This window comes from Calypte anna, chromosome 1 (genome assembly GCF_003957555.1).
Source record: "Calypte anna isolate BGI_N300 chromosome 1, bCalAnn1_v1.p, whole genome shotgun sequence".
NCBI classification, from domain to species: Eukaryota; Metazoa; Chordata; class Aves; order Apodiformes; family Trochilidae; genus Calypte; species Calypte anna.
This window is the reverse complement of record NC_044244.1, coordinates 63,267,482-63,282,057: the sequence shown is the minus strand read 5'-3', so window position 1 is coordinate 63,282,057 and position 14,576 is coordinate 63,267,482. Positions and strand designations below refer to the sequence as shown.

Here is a 14,576-nt window from a genome sequence, read left to right as displayed (position 1 = left end):
AGGTCAAGTTGATGGTTTACCTGCTTCACACTGGACTGACATTTCAATGTCTAGACCAAACATTTTTTATCTTGCATCAGTCCACCTTGATCTGTTCTGGTGTAAATTAAATACTTCTTTTGATGAGAGAGCCCACAAATAGACTATTAGGTAGTGCCCACTGGGATCAAGATCATATATGTACACGGGTATGAACTGTGTCAGATTTGAATCCCTCCCTGGCTTCCTCTAGTCCTCTAAGAGCACTAGTCAAGAGGCTTGACAAGTAGTAACAACAGACCTTGGTCTTGGGGAACATGTTCTCCAAAACAACAAGAACTAGAAGCACAGTTAAGCTCATCCTGTACTTGAACAACTTGCAGAACACATCCCAGTGTGAACCACATCTCACCAAGAAACCTCCAGGTCATTGGTGTTTATATTCAAGTACCTTCCTTTTATCATACAGTGGGGTCAAAACACTCCGAGCAGAGAAGGACTAGGAAAGAACAACAAAACTTTAATTTACAGCCAGGAATTAAGTGCTTCTAGTGCAGACTGAAGACCACAGATTGAATATGCTTCATGAGACAAATCTAGCCAAAAGCAGATCTGCGTTCCGTATGGACTGAAAATTTGCATGGCACATGATTATCTGCAGGGATCAAGCCATGCAGTAATCCCCAATAGAGGTGGCTTGAATGGTGGCTGTTAGTTCTGTATCAGAGGGGAAGGTCCTAGTTGTCTAATTCATTTATTTTTAAGTATTTTCTATCCACCCAAAGTAACCCCAAGTTTGACACAAGATGAGGCCTCTCTGCCAGGTTATCAGAAATTACTTTTTATGAGACCAAATAATGGTGCTTTCAATTGTCTCAGTACTTTTTGTGCTTTTATCAGTGCTTCAGCTCCTGCCACAAAGATTCTCACCTTTCAGTTAAAAAGTTTCTTCCCTCTATGGTTGTGTAGAAAAGCCTGCAAATGTGGCTTCAACATAACCTCATGAGTCAGAAAACAAGCCAAAGAACCTCATACTTTTTTTTTTTCCTAACAAATAAATCATGATTTTTAAGATGATCTCACAGTTTATGGTAACTTGACTCAAGGTTTCTGAATTACTAAGGTTAGAAGCACTTTAAGATATCAAACTAGCAAGCTTCCCAAATGAAAATAAACAAAGCCCTCTCCACAGCTATTTTGGAGATTAACTCCTTTTCTCCTAACTACATCTCATTGCTATAAACATGGAAAGCAATGACAGCTTCCAATTAATGCTCTCTCCAAAAGGTCAATAGATCACCTCTACAAGAAATTCTCAAGCCAAATGATATAATCCTCCCACACTGTGATGCCCATATTCCACCTTCAAAACAGAATTTCTGAACTTCCAGTTACTCATACCTTCACTATAAATAAGAAAATGGGTTTTAGACTATCAAAAGCTGCTTGAGGACTTTCTCAGAGGCATTAAAAACAATTTAAGCAAAGAAGACTGTCAGAGAATATCACTATCTCATTGCCCTATGTCCTTTTGGTTCTAAATTGTTCCCAGCACTCTTGATCAAAACATCACGTGCAAAGAAGAAAACGAAAAAGCTCCTTTCCCTCCAAAACCAACACAAATGACCATGCAGCATTTCCATCAAGTTCAAATACTTATAATACCAATTAATGCACTGTGACTCCACAACTTTTTAGAGGATTTTTTGCTTGAAATAATGGAAATTTTGGATGTCAAACTTTCATTGTTGACAAAGGTTGGACAATCAGATTGACACACAATGAAACTTTTATTACACTTCAGCTCTTGTTTGGTCATCCTTTGATTAGTATTATCCTTTGATTAAGCTTATCATGAATCTGCATTAATTTTAAAAAATGCCTCACACACACCCCCAAAACAGTCTGCATCACACTGCATCTCCAAAGTTGTTACACAAACTGTCCCATGCTATACATAAGAGAAAAACAATGATGACACTTACTAGGAACTCCAGACACCAGTCGCAAGGGACGTAATACTCGGAAAGCCCGCAGTGCTTTAACATCGAATCCAGCACCTTTTCCTCCTATTGAATTCCCCCCATCTGCTTTGGTTGCTTGTTCTAAAATTGCACTAAAAAGCCTGCAAAAAGAAAAAGGAAACAATCTGTAGGCAGACAGCAAGGCTTGGGCTAAACAGGAATGCAGATCATCATCATCACATCACCCAAACTATCTCACAGACCTGTGAAAAGTGTCACACACCGTAGTTGACATTTGCATATGGTGGAGGAGAGACTGACTCTTCCTATATGCCATAGCCTAATAGTTATGTCTATACCATTTGCAAAACACTTGTTTCTGGAGTAGACATAAATGCAGGATGCTCCTCCTTCAGCCTAATGATTTCCTGCAGCTAGATACAGAGCACCCCAGTGACCAGCCTGCCTGGTGCCACATGGAGGTTTGTTTCCCGCCCTGCAAGCTAGGATGTGCCAGCTGCTTCAGAATGGCCATCCTGGCAATGCCTTGTGCTAGATTTAAACCATCACCCACAGAAAGCGCGTAGGTCAGATTCTGAAGGCAGTCTGCAGGTTTTCCTTACTAAACAGTCTGGACATAGTGGGATTTGGGATGAAAAGAGAGAAAGTACAAATATCATTCATAATAATTGCAGTCTTTATTTATCTGTCACCCATTTGACAAGGAATTAAGATTCACCAAGGTCACTGCAGGTGAGACATGGTGTAAAGCTCAGGAATCTTTCAAGGTGCAAATTTTTAGGTAAGGAAGTATGCATAGATACACAGATCCATGTGTAAATCTAATGAATTGGCTAGGGAAAGCACAAAACTGTAGGAGTCTTATTAGAATGTTTTATTATACCAGTCTTAATGTTTTATCTTGGCTAGTAGGAGTAGCTGCTTTAGAAGATGTCTCACTCAGAACAGATTTGAAAATACAGAGCAAGGTAGAAAAGACAATGTTCTTCTGTGAAAGAGCTGAAGGCTCACCCTGTGTGTTAATAAGAACTTGATTTAATAAATTAGCTTTCAGGAAGCAGCTTCTATTTTTCTGGTAAAACATTAGTACCTTTGGGGGAGGATGGAGTCCTCATGAATTTGCTAATGACATTGCTTTCAGCCTTGAAATCATCAGCTTGAATCCAGCCAAATTCAGTAGAGATTAAAAGCTGTTCCAGTCTAAATGGATGCTTGGCGCTCTGTATAAAAGCTTGTCTGCCACTGGCAGAAACCCCATGGCCCACAGCATGCTATGGAGGACACCAGACACAGCTTTAAAGAAGCTGCCTGGGATGCCAGAAAGCACCTGGTTGGAGTGGCCTGGATTCAGCACTGACTGATTTCTCCCTCCGATATTGCAGTCTGCAGTGCCTCTGTCAGGATCTCATCCATATGCCCTGACTGACATATTCCACAGGGAGCCCCCAAAACTTGCATATCAAGCAGAGACCAAGCTGCTTGATTCCTTTAATAAGGAGATCCAATCCCTGCAATCCATGGTTAAAACTTATACAGGCATAGGGAGTTTACCCTGGATAGAAAAGGGTGGATTCATTTACTGAGACGTTCAAGCCACACACATTTCCCCAGCGCTAAATCCAAGCAAAAACATGGATTAGAGGAGGGCAAATGTGAAATTAGTTTCTTAAGTAGTTCGTAAAAAAAATCCTCATATCAAAAGTCTTATAAGACTTGTCAGCTGTGACTGAGGAACTCCTAACTGCATCTATTCAAAGCCTCAAATTCAAGCACTGTAGAGAGATTTAACAACTGGGTAACAAGCGTGGGGAAAACCATGTGGGGAGTTTGGATGCTGAGTTTGTAGGTGTTGCAGACTAAGAAGCAGGATGCAGAGAAGACAAAAAAAGAGCCTATGAAAAATACTGTGTTGAGTACAGATATCACAGAGAGAGGTAAACAAGGGCTGATGCAAAGAACATGAATTATTGGAATGTATGTATTTCTTGAGCTGTGTACACAAATTATACAGTTGTAATTTTCTGCTGGTCTTCATAATAGAAACACTGTAGGTCAAATTTGGCCTAATGTATTTCCAGTAAGCTAGTGATTAGAAATTAGGAATGTGCTCTATTTCTAATTCAAATGTTTCTATCTTCCTAGTCAACAGAATTCCCACACTAGATGGTGAGTGACACACCTCTACATCATTCCTTGTCTCCTGGGGTTTTTCAGCTCTCTTGCAAATCTGAGAACAAGAAATCTCAAGAAACTCAGCCAGCAATTGTGCAAAACTGAAGGTCTGTCTTCCTGTCATTGCAGACCCCATGCTTTGTCAAACAGTTGCTCTTGGAAGCTGGCAACAAGGGTGTTTCTCTTGTCACCATTGCACTGAGGAAACTATGGGCTGCTCTAGAATTCTGCATCCTAATAACAGCTATTTATGTCCTAAATTAATTCATGAGGAGCAGAAACACAACCAGTAGGACAGCTCTTCCACTGGAGCTCACTCCGCCTGTCTTCCTATACTAATGCAGCTCCACTGCAGGCATGCTGGCATTGTTTGTGTGCTCAAGTGTTGACATGCTAAACATGCTGTCTTAAAGTATCCACAGTCATCCTCCTGCTCTACTGTAGGAATAACTTGCAGTAATTCCTGCTGCTCCTCATTTAATACTCTACATTTAAACTTGAATTACATTACCCTTGCTAACCCTGCTTTAACGCATTTAATATATGCTTAATATCTTCCCCTGTACTAAATCCTTCTTTTCACTAATGCAATCCAACTTTTTATTTCTCTCATTTCTTTCATTCTCTTTCCCTTTTGTACTGAGGTCTAGACTGTGCCCAATATGGCCTAGTGCATTTCTATTCCACTCTTCAAATTCATAGTAGATCGGCCAATTCTACTTCATTGTCCCTGTTGTCTCCTGAGTCAGGGCATGGGCAGTTACCTATGACTCAGAGGCTACAACTACCACAGAATTTTTTTCTGTAACTTGTTATGACCCATAAGGAAAGAAAAAACAAAATGAAAAGAAAATGTCCTATTCAGAAATAGCACCATTGAAAAAGTAAGACTTCTGATGGCCCTTTCCGTTATCCTCAAGTAAGAAAAACCCACAAATCATTTAGAATTTGTAGCTTCTGTAAGGTCCATAGAATTCCTAGTTTCTCAGCTAATTATTTTACCAACCCTAAAAAGATGGATAGATGTTAAACTACTGATCTAAAGCAGGAAGTCATGGTCCCTCTATGTGATATTTACTTGGAAAAATCTGCTCTTTAATGAAAACGTCTGGGAAAAGATTATGGTAGGTGTGGTGGAGCAAGGTGTGGTTCTTCCCTTCTCAGTAGGTGAGCTGGTCAAAATGAATGCTCCAAGCATGGTGTGAGAGAGCACTGTGCCAAACGAGAATCCTTGTGGCCACAGAAAATATCATTAAAAATTACAGAAATCTATCTTATTTCCTTCCAGCTGACTACTTTCCTCCAGTCTAAGTTCACTCCCCATTTTCTTGTCATGATAGCACTTTCCACTGATGTAACATAATTAACAGCATCTTCATCTTGATTGCTGAATTTTACTTGTGACATGACTACTATATTTAACTCACATGAACTATAAATTATAAAAAAAACTTCTCTCACACATGGGTGTGTGGACATAGTCCATTTTCTATTTTTTTTTAATATTTACTTGTGAAGTATGAAGTTAGACTGACTCTTTTTCTTATTTTTTTCTGTTTCCCTTTTGACATCTGAAACATCAAAAAGGTTTTCACTTAGCTAGGTGGCCCTAACAACATCATAAGGCTGTAACCCTCTTACAGCTCTTCATCTCTTCCTCTGTGGGGAGGGCACACTGATTTTTATAGCATTAAAAAAGAACTTGTAAAGGACCTCCAGAGCGTAAAAAGAAAACAGAAGGCTTGGTATTTCTAAGGCTAAAAACCAGCAGAAAAAACACAGTTGAAAGAATTCTCGTTGGTATAAGGAAATTGTAAAGTACAATTATATTTTTCATAATGCTTTAAAATTCACCTGTGATTTGTGAGTGCGAAAGTGTTTGAATCTGCCCCTTAGAAACTCCACACAGGTTTTCAGAAAGACATATACTTTGACCACGTTTTCCAGTCTGCTCTGAATTTCAGATGCATTCCAAACACCTTCACTGCTTACCTTCCAAAGTAACACTGCCTTTCAAATTACGACATCTTTTTTTCTGGCAGAAGCTATGGGTCCTTGGAGAATGTGCTTGGCAGGCAAACCACAGCATTGCCAGGAAAGACAGATATTCTTCTAGCACAACATTGTCAAACTAGTCTTTTCTCAAGAGAAATTTCATCCAACAGCCTAATATTAAAGGACATCACTCTTACATCTGAAATTTTTAATGTTTCCCAAAAGAAGAACAGTAAGACTGATGGAACCAGGAAACAATTTAACTAATAGTTAGTGTTTGTGGGTTGTGCCTCACCAGGCAGCTTAGAAGCGTGATCTCTGCTCTTAACTAATGAAGTTTTTATCCTAAGAACCTCCGATTGATACCCACACACTTACATCTTTCTTCAAAGCAGCATTCAATGGTGGCTGCTGTAGCAGGGTCATAGGCTATTTAAAGATAAGCTAGAATCAAGCTTTAAAAGACTTAGTTGATGAATAAGCAAATCTCCCACAGAGCAAGAATGATAAGCTGTTACAAGCTTAGAGATCTAAAGTGCATCGTTTCTCTAGAAAATACAGCAGTTGTGTTCAGTGTTCCCCCCTGCTGCTGCTCTGTATTCCTGTGGCCTTGTTAGAAACACTGACTCTAACATCCTTTTGGATATCAGGGGACATATCTTCAGAAGGAAGGGGAAAATATACAGGCACAATTTAACAAATTTTTTAATAAAAACTCAGACTTCCCTCCAAAATTTATGCCTCTTCCTGCACATGTATGTTCCTCTTTACTGTCGACTTGTATTTTTCAACATAAAGGAAGTCAGTTTTGATGTATAATATCTTCAAGGTATATGTGGTAAGCAGTGTAAACTAGGTGTATTTAGAAACAAGGTATCTAAAACCTATTTTTTTTTTCTTGATCTACCAATGGTACTTGAAGAAATACTTCCCACCTAGCCTTTCTATTTTTTGTAGCAAGGACAATAATTCTAGAAAATGAATATGATTCTTAAGGCAGAACAAGCATGAATGGCAATAACCACAGTCATTCTGGGACTTGCTTCTTCTAGTATGAGTCTTATACCATTGTTGTCTGGTCTCACACAACAAATGAATCCCTCTTCCCAGTACTACAGCTGTACCCAATGTACTCAGCTTTCTTCAGTAGCTCCATCAATAGGCAGAAAAAGGCACCATACAGAAATGCTACCAGCACTTGCTTTTTTACTCCTCTCTCTCTTTAAAATTTATTTTAAGCCTTTTCCATGAGACTTCCTCCCTGACAAAATATTCAGATAGCCTGAAATGTAAACGTACTGTCATTGAGGGGTTTCAGACAGCCCCCAGGAAAAGAAGATAGGACAGAAGAGGAACAGATGGTATCACCACGTACATTTTGTAGAGGGGTTGTAGAGAGAAAAAGCAGTGCACCAGGCCAGGCTGTGGTAGTGTACAAGTGAGTTTAAACAGATAAACATCAAAGAAACGCATCTGGCCTTGAAGTGGAATCTGTCACTTGAGATTGTTACTATTTAACAGAGACCTTAGGGTCTTGGTCATGTTTATTATACTTGTGTAATCTCACCCCAGTTAAGTTTTTTGTTCCCCATCCAGTGACTGAGAGCTCCTGGAGGCAAGAGCAGATAGAAGAGCCGAGAGCTTCAGCTTCTGTCAATGGCAAGGGAATTAATTTCAGTCTGAATATCATTTTGCTGATTAACTGCCCTAGTAGGAAAATGGAATAGGATTGCACTTAAACTAGATATAATATGCTGCCCTGTGATTTCTGGAGCCCTGCTCTCTTGCATTCCAATGGAAGAAGAGGTAGTGTGTCCTCTCTTTAAGAAGTCTTTCCTTTAAAAATGGAAAGAGATAATCGCATTCACAGAGCTTTTGTTCTCCATTCTTTATTGAACTTAAGCAGAAACTTCAAAGCAGAAGAAATATCTGAGGGGATTCAAAGGCAGAATCAGCTATGGAATTGGACACCAATACCAGGGAGGGGCTGGGGAATTGCCAGTTTTAAATTACTAATTTGCTGTGGGATCCTTTGGCTGTGGGTAGGAATGAAGGAGATAGGGAAGGGGGCACTGCTGTAAGGAGAAGCATTATACCCACGTGGAAGAAGAGAGGTCCTGGGACTAAAAATAGGTTCCAGAGTTTCCTCTCTCCCCTTCACTGGGAATTCTCCTTCCATTCACTTTTCCCCATGACGATGGAAAGTAGGGAGGGTTGGGTAGCACACAGCAGCATGCTGATGTAATTTTTTGGGGGGTACTGCAAAAATGGCCAAGAAGCTAGATAGACTTTGAGTCAGAAATTACAAAGGAGGTGATAAGTCCCTCTTGATGATTTCCTTAGGAGCTGATGCAGGATTTCCTTGGGAAAGAGGTGAAAAGACTGCAAGTTTTTGTGGGCGATGAAACTCTTTAACAACGGAGTAGTGGGAGGACGGGACAAATTACTCAGGAGAAAAAATACTTGTTCTCTTTGTCTTCAGGGGTACTTTAGCCTTCACTTCTTCCCTTCAATAACCACAATTCAAACCCCTTATTTATCTCTTACCCTCAGGTAGAAAAAGCAGGATGTATTTATTTTGCTTTTATTCAAATAAATTAAATGCCAAGCTTGAAAAATACAGAGAGGAATAATAGGATTAGAAAGGTTGCTCAAAGTGGTAATTTGATCTACAATAGTAAAATTAGTCTTAAAAAAGGTTAAAACATTAAAAGACTCAAAAAATGCTGAAATCACCAGCAGAAGGGTGCAAGTGAAGAATTTATTTTTGTTTGTAAATACAAAACCCTGGGATGTAAATTTTTTATCCATCTTTGAGAGTAAGAAAAAACAGTAAAAGTTCACAGAAGATGATGGCAGAATTTGTCATCCAACTCTAACCCTAATTAAAGGCTACTGTCTAAATATTATTTTTTTAATACTCATAGAGCTTTACAAAGCTATTTTCTTCCATTTAAGCATATTCAGGCATTTGACTTCATCCAACAGTTTTGCACAGCTTCCTCTTTTTATCCTTGCTCCCAAAGTGCTGTTGAATTTACATGTCTTGCAGACCATTAGAAGCTTTAGAAAAGGCTAAGTAGCAAGGGATATCAGACAGAAAATGTATATCAACTGACTGTATTTACCTTAGTATTTACCTCAGTATAAATCATTGCTACATAATGAATCAAGCATGAATCAGGTCACACCCACAGACGACCAGTTAGTGAACTCTCTTTTTAGATTACACAGTAATACCTGGTAAAACACATAGAGTCTGTAGAGGTGCTAACACAGGAGGGACAAACGGTGGTAGTAGGAGAAACATGATGGACAGCAATCTTTAATATCACCAATAAGTAAGGCACCAAGCATTCACCCACCCTCATGCTCCCAGACCTTTCCAGTGTCCTTGTGTGTGCAAGTGTGTTCAAAGACAAAATGTTGGTACTCACCCTACTACCACAATTATAAAATCTAGTAAATTCCAGCCATTGCGGAGGTAAGCGTTGGGGTGAAAGAGAAGTCCATATGCTATTACTTTTAAAAATGCTTCCACTGTAAAAATTATGAGAAAGAGATATTCCACTCGTTCCTGGGGAAGAGAACAAGAGAGACAGTGGTTAGCATGAGTGACAAACCATGGATAAGAACATTTTCTTCTGCCACAGTCTACCCATGTAACCTCCAACTCGCTGACTAGCCACTTGGCTTACATCTAATGTGTCACCTTTGTCTTTATGCTTGCATTGTCTGCAAACATCCTGTCAAGAAAGTGGCAGTAAATTTTGATTAGGCTCTGAAATTTGCTGCCCTTGCCTTGGCAGGGAATGCCTGCTGCACAGGCCTGTGAAAAGGAGAGGGGAAGAGGGTCAACAGACATGTTCCAGCACTCAGGTCTCTACAAAGTTCATTGCCAAGTAACATCAGCCATCAGAATTAACTGCATCGAGTCTTTTTTCTATCTCTGGAGAAGAAATGCTACTGGGTGCAATGCTGTGGAGAGAGACAGGGAGAAATAAAGAGATGTGTGTATCAAACTGTGCTTTCTTTGGGATTCCCTTTCCTGTTGCTGGGGAAACAGTTGGCTAGATATTGTTGAAAAATTATTTACAGATCAGACTAACTGCTACTAGAGGCTTTTAGTCATTCCATCAGAAATGTACATGTCCCTGTGAAATGTAGGCTGCAATTCAGCATATCCAAACAAAGTCACTTCCAGTGACAGCACGCTCTGATAAAGGCAAGCAGGCAGGCTTTTGCAGTCAGTACACAGGGCTCATTGTCCCTCATCTCTGGGGTTTTAGGCCCAGTATGGAAGAAGAACAGCAGTGCTGAAGAAATGGTAAGGACTTCCAACTAAGTAGGAGGGAAACTGCAATTTTAGGTAATCACTACAGAAGTATTCCATAGCAAGCTGAGTGGGAAATAAGTAAGTGAAAACTAAATGACAGGAAAGGGAGACTGGTTCCCTAGAACTACAAATGTGTTAAAAATTCACATTAAATAAATTAAAACACCCCATGTATTTCTAGTCATATCATACAGGGTAACAAGTAGGACAGGCAGGTCACTACTTTATTTTGAGCTCCAAACTGCAATTGCTCTGTTCCTCTGTCCAGCTGAGTGCATGTATGATGCTTTCATATGATGCAAGATGTGAAGGATTGCAAAATATAATTTCATCACTTAACTTGGTTGCCCATTTGGTTGCTTCCATTCAGCTCCAGGTAATTAACAATTTGCTAGCAATTCACTAATAAAAAAAGCCAATTTCTAGTTCATCTGCACATTTACATTTCCATGTTATTTTACATGAGAGAGAAATTCCCATCTGACAACAACAGTCACATGTTTATCCTTTAAAATATTGCAGCTTTTACTCAAACAGTGCTTTCACAATGTCTGCAGTATTATTGCCCAGTGCTTAGTACAATAAATGCTTAAAAAAGTAGTAGAATCATTCTATAGTTATCTGATCCAGCTGTAAAACTTCTGAATGTGCCCACAACACAGAATTTGCCCATTGCTGACCCAGATGGAGACAGCTCAAACTAAGAATTTCCCTCACTGTGAACTCAGAGAAGGAAACACCACCATACAATATTAGTAACCATTACATCCCCAGCTCTACAAATACTAAGCACATTATTTAATTTAACACAAGAATTGGCATGTAAGTGCTAACAACCAGGAGTCCAGCCATGGGCCAGGCCACAGAAAAGAGCCCCATAATGGCTTGCACAATGGAGAAGGGGCTAACCACAGCCCACCAAGAACTGAACAGGTACTAATTGACTTCCAAATCATAGTAAACTAGAGCAAAACAATCAAGCTGTATGCACACACTTGTAAAGTAAGATGGGCTGTTGTTAAGCTTCTTAAAAAAAGACACAACAAAATCACTGCGTGATGGGAAGGCCTTTACAGACCATCTTCCCAATTGCCCTGCACCTTGAGGCCACCATGTGCCTCTGTCAGCATGGTGTGAGGCCAGACACCAACCCGCGCTGCAGGCATTGCTGGGAGGCCATGCCCTGACCCTGAAAGGGTGAGGTGAAGACTGCGTGGATGCTGGAAGAAGATGGAAATGGGTTCTGTGGGGAAAGAACATGCCCTGAAGTGAGGATGGGAAGAGGGAGCGTTAAACCTGGGATGGATGTGGCCTCACTAGGGGTCAACAAACATCTTTTAGGATAGAGACAAAGATTTCTCTTGCTGCAACCCAGTCCACTGATTCAGCCAAGGGCTTTCCACAGTTTTGGGCAAGCTCTTTCCCTCTCACAAAAGAGGGCCACAGTAGGTTTGAGATGACTCTCATTCAAGCTGCCTTTGATGTTGGCCTGTTGGCCTTTCTCCAGCGTCCCACCCTGCTAACAGAGGTCTGAGCTCATGGAGAAATGCTGCAGGACCTAAAAAGCCAGACTTCCCCCCAAAAACCTCTCCCTTGGCAGTCACAGCGGAGACTGACACCAAGGGAATGTTGAAGAGCCTCTCATTTAGTACCTCCAGGTCTGATTTGATGCAGCCTGGCAGAACAACGAAAGAGGAAGAACTAAAGCTGCTCCCATGCCCAGCGATTTAACAGCAAAAACCATCTTTGACCTCCAGGTGCCCTGGGACAAACGCTTCTGCCGTCTCTGTGTCCCCTTTCTGCTTCTCCCGGGGCCACAGTGCAGGCCTGCCAGGCCAGAAGAGCCTTTCCACTCCTTGAATTCCATTGAAATATCTCTACTACGGCAATTAAAAGGCCAAGAAAGCAAACACTTGAGAAGGAATAACTTGCTTTGTTTTAAAACAAATACTGCACAGAGCACCCAGTGTTTCAACAATTAGCACGGTCCATTTAGTTGGGTTTAGGAGCATTTTTGCCTATAGACTCTCTGTTTTGTTACTGTAAAAATGCTATCTGTTAAATCATGTTACTGAGGAAATAATATGCCAAAATATTACACACACATACATGTATGTACCTGTACATAAATACAGGCATATACAACTACAAGCTGTTTGAATAAAGTCCTTACAACTTCGACTTACAAGTCCCTACAATTTCCTGCTTAAGGTAAAAAGATCTAAAAAAAATACAATTCTTTAAAAGCCCCTGAAGTGAATATAAGATACAGAACGATGAACAGAGGAGAGAGATTTTATGGTCTTCTGCACTTAAATTAATGATATCCAGATCTAAATCTGAAGGAAAAATACTGCTGAGATTAAACAGAGTGGCCACTCTGAGACCATTTCAGGAAGCTACTCCTGCTTAGACTCAAGAAGAATTTGAAAAGCCTACTAATTAATTTGCATTCTCTTCACTCCTTATACTACAAAACTCAAGAGCCTTTATGAACACAGAATAAGTCAGTAACGATACAGCTCAACTGGGCTCCCAGGAATTTGGGTTTCAGTCCCAGTTCTGATGCCACCTTGCCTGGTGAACTCACAGATGCGACTCAACCACGCCCTGTCTCAGGTTGGAAATAAAAGGATGATCTGCTGCCCTAAACAGCCAGACAACAATTTTTCTCTGCTAAATGGGCTTCCACACTTCTTACCATTTGTTTGGAGCTTTGCTCTCACAGGCTGGGCAGACTGGGCCACAGTGTTTCAGACTCCTGAGGGACACAGCCCTGCAAATGCACAATGCGTAATACACACTCCTCTGAGAAGAACTTGGAGCAATTTTTTTTTAAAAAAAACAACCTAGCTAGACAAATATTGGCATTTCTCTTTGACAGAGCTCCCTGCTGACAGAGAGGGAGGTCGCTGCCCACTACCTTCATGAGGTGGATAGTAGACAGCAACAGCATCATCCCTTGCAACACAAACCCAGTCCACAGCATCAAAAGAGAAGGAACTTATTCTGAAGCTGGAAGAAAGAGGTAACAGTGTTTTTTCATTTGTGCCTTAGAAATGGGAGCTACGCTGATGTGGCTAAGGCACTTGAAGTATATTGCAGGTTGCAGAGTTACGAAGCAGGAGCTTCCTGCTTGGGCAATGGTAATGAAAATGTTTTGAAAACCAAAGGAATAAAACCCAGTTATATATGAGCAGAAAAATAGGAAGAACAAAAGTTTTAGAAAACTGTCCAGTCTCTAGAGCATACACAGATGTTTTGGGACTGGTTCTACCACTAGTTTTTTTGGGTTTGTTTTTTTTTTTTTAACAGATACAGGACATAAGCATCAGCTACTCTATCTGGTGAGTTAGTCAGCAGTAGAATTGCCAAGAAACAAATTGTACATCAACTTACCCTTAGCAAAGAAACAAATATTAACTTACTGTTAAGCCTCTAAAATATATTTCCAGAAGAGGATTACTGCATTAAGTATGAAACCCCTTCTAATCCCATATGTCTTCTGAAGACGTCAAAGGTTTGTTTTTGTTTATAATTTTGAAACTGTACATAATGACATCCTGGATCATAAAAGGAGTCTGAAAACAGGAAATCCAAGCAAATTGCTGTAGGGTGCCATAAGGCTTTTCCTCTGCCAGGAGAGGAGTGAGTAGACCAGTGCTATTTCAGAGAAATGGTCCTCTGTATTCAGAGGACGATTCACTCCATTTTGATCCCATCTCTCCAAACCTCATCTGCACAGCAGTATTACTCGGTTGTAACATTTTCAATGCAAGAGTTTCTCAAGACTCAAAACACAATTAAGTCTTTATATCTCACACACCCCAAGTTTAAAGAGCTTATAATTAAAATTCAGTCACGACAAGTTTTCTCAAACTTTGCTGTCTCTCTTCTTGTACTCTGTTCATCTTGCTACAAACCACATCTCAAAAACTAAATCTTCTATATTTTAAGTATTTACAGCTAGTCCTGAAAAACTAGAACCTTCTATGAAGATGCCTGTGGGATCTTAGAGCAAGTTATGTCAGTGTCCGCGTTATTATTCCCTAGTGCTTCCTTAAACATGAGAGAATACATTTCTTCCATAATGCAAATACTCAGTACTC

The 14,576-nt window shown here is 40.2% G+C and overlaps 1 protein-coding gene across 1 annotated transcript in view; it reads right to left on the bottom strand.

Moving 5' to 3' along the window:
• The window catches only part of CACNA1C (calcium voltage-gated channel subunit alpha1 C), a 476,353-nt gene that overhangs the window by 184,550 nt on the left and 277,227 nt on the right, over positions 1-14,576 (bottom strand). The window contains exons 4-5 of the mRNA XM_030469435.1: positions 9,569-9,708; positions 1,965-2,104 (exon numbers count right to left, since the gene is read on the bottom strand). Coding sequence (XP_030325295.1) covers positions 1,965-2,104; positions 9,569-9,708 — 280 coding nt within the window. The remainder of the gene's footprint in view (positions 1-1,964; positions 2,105-9,568; positions 9,709-14,576) is intronic.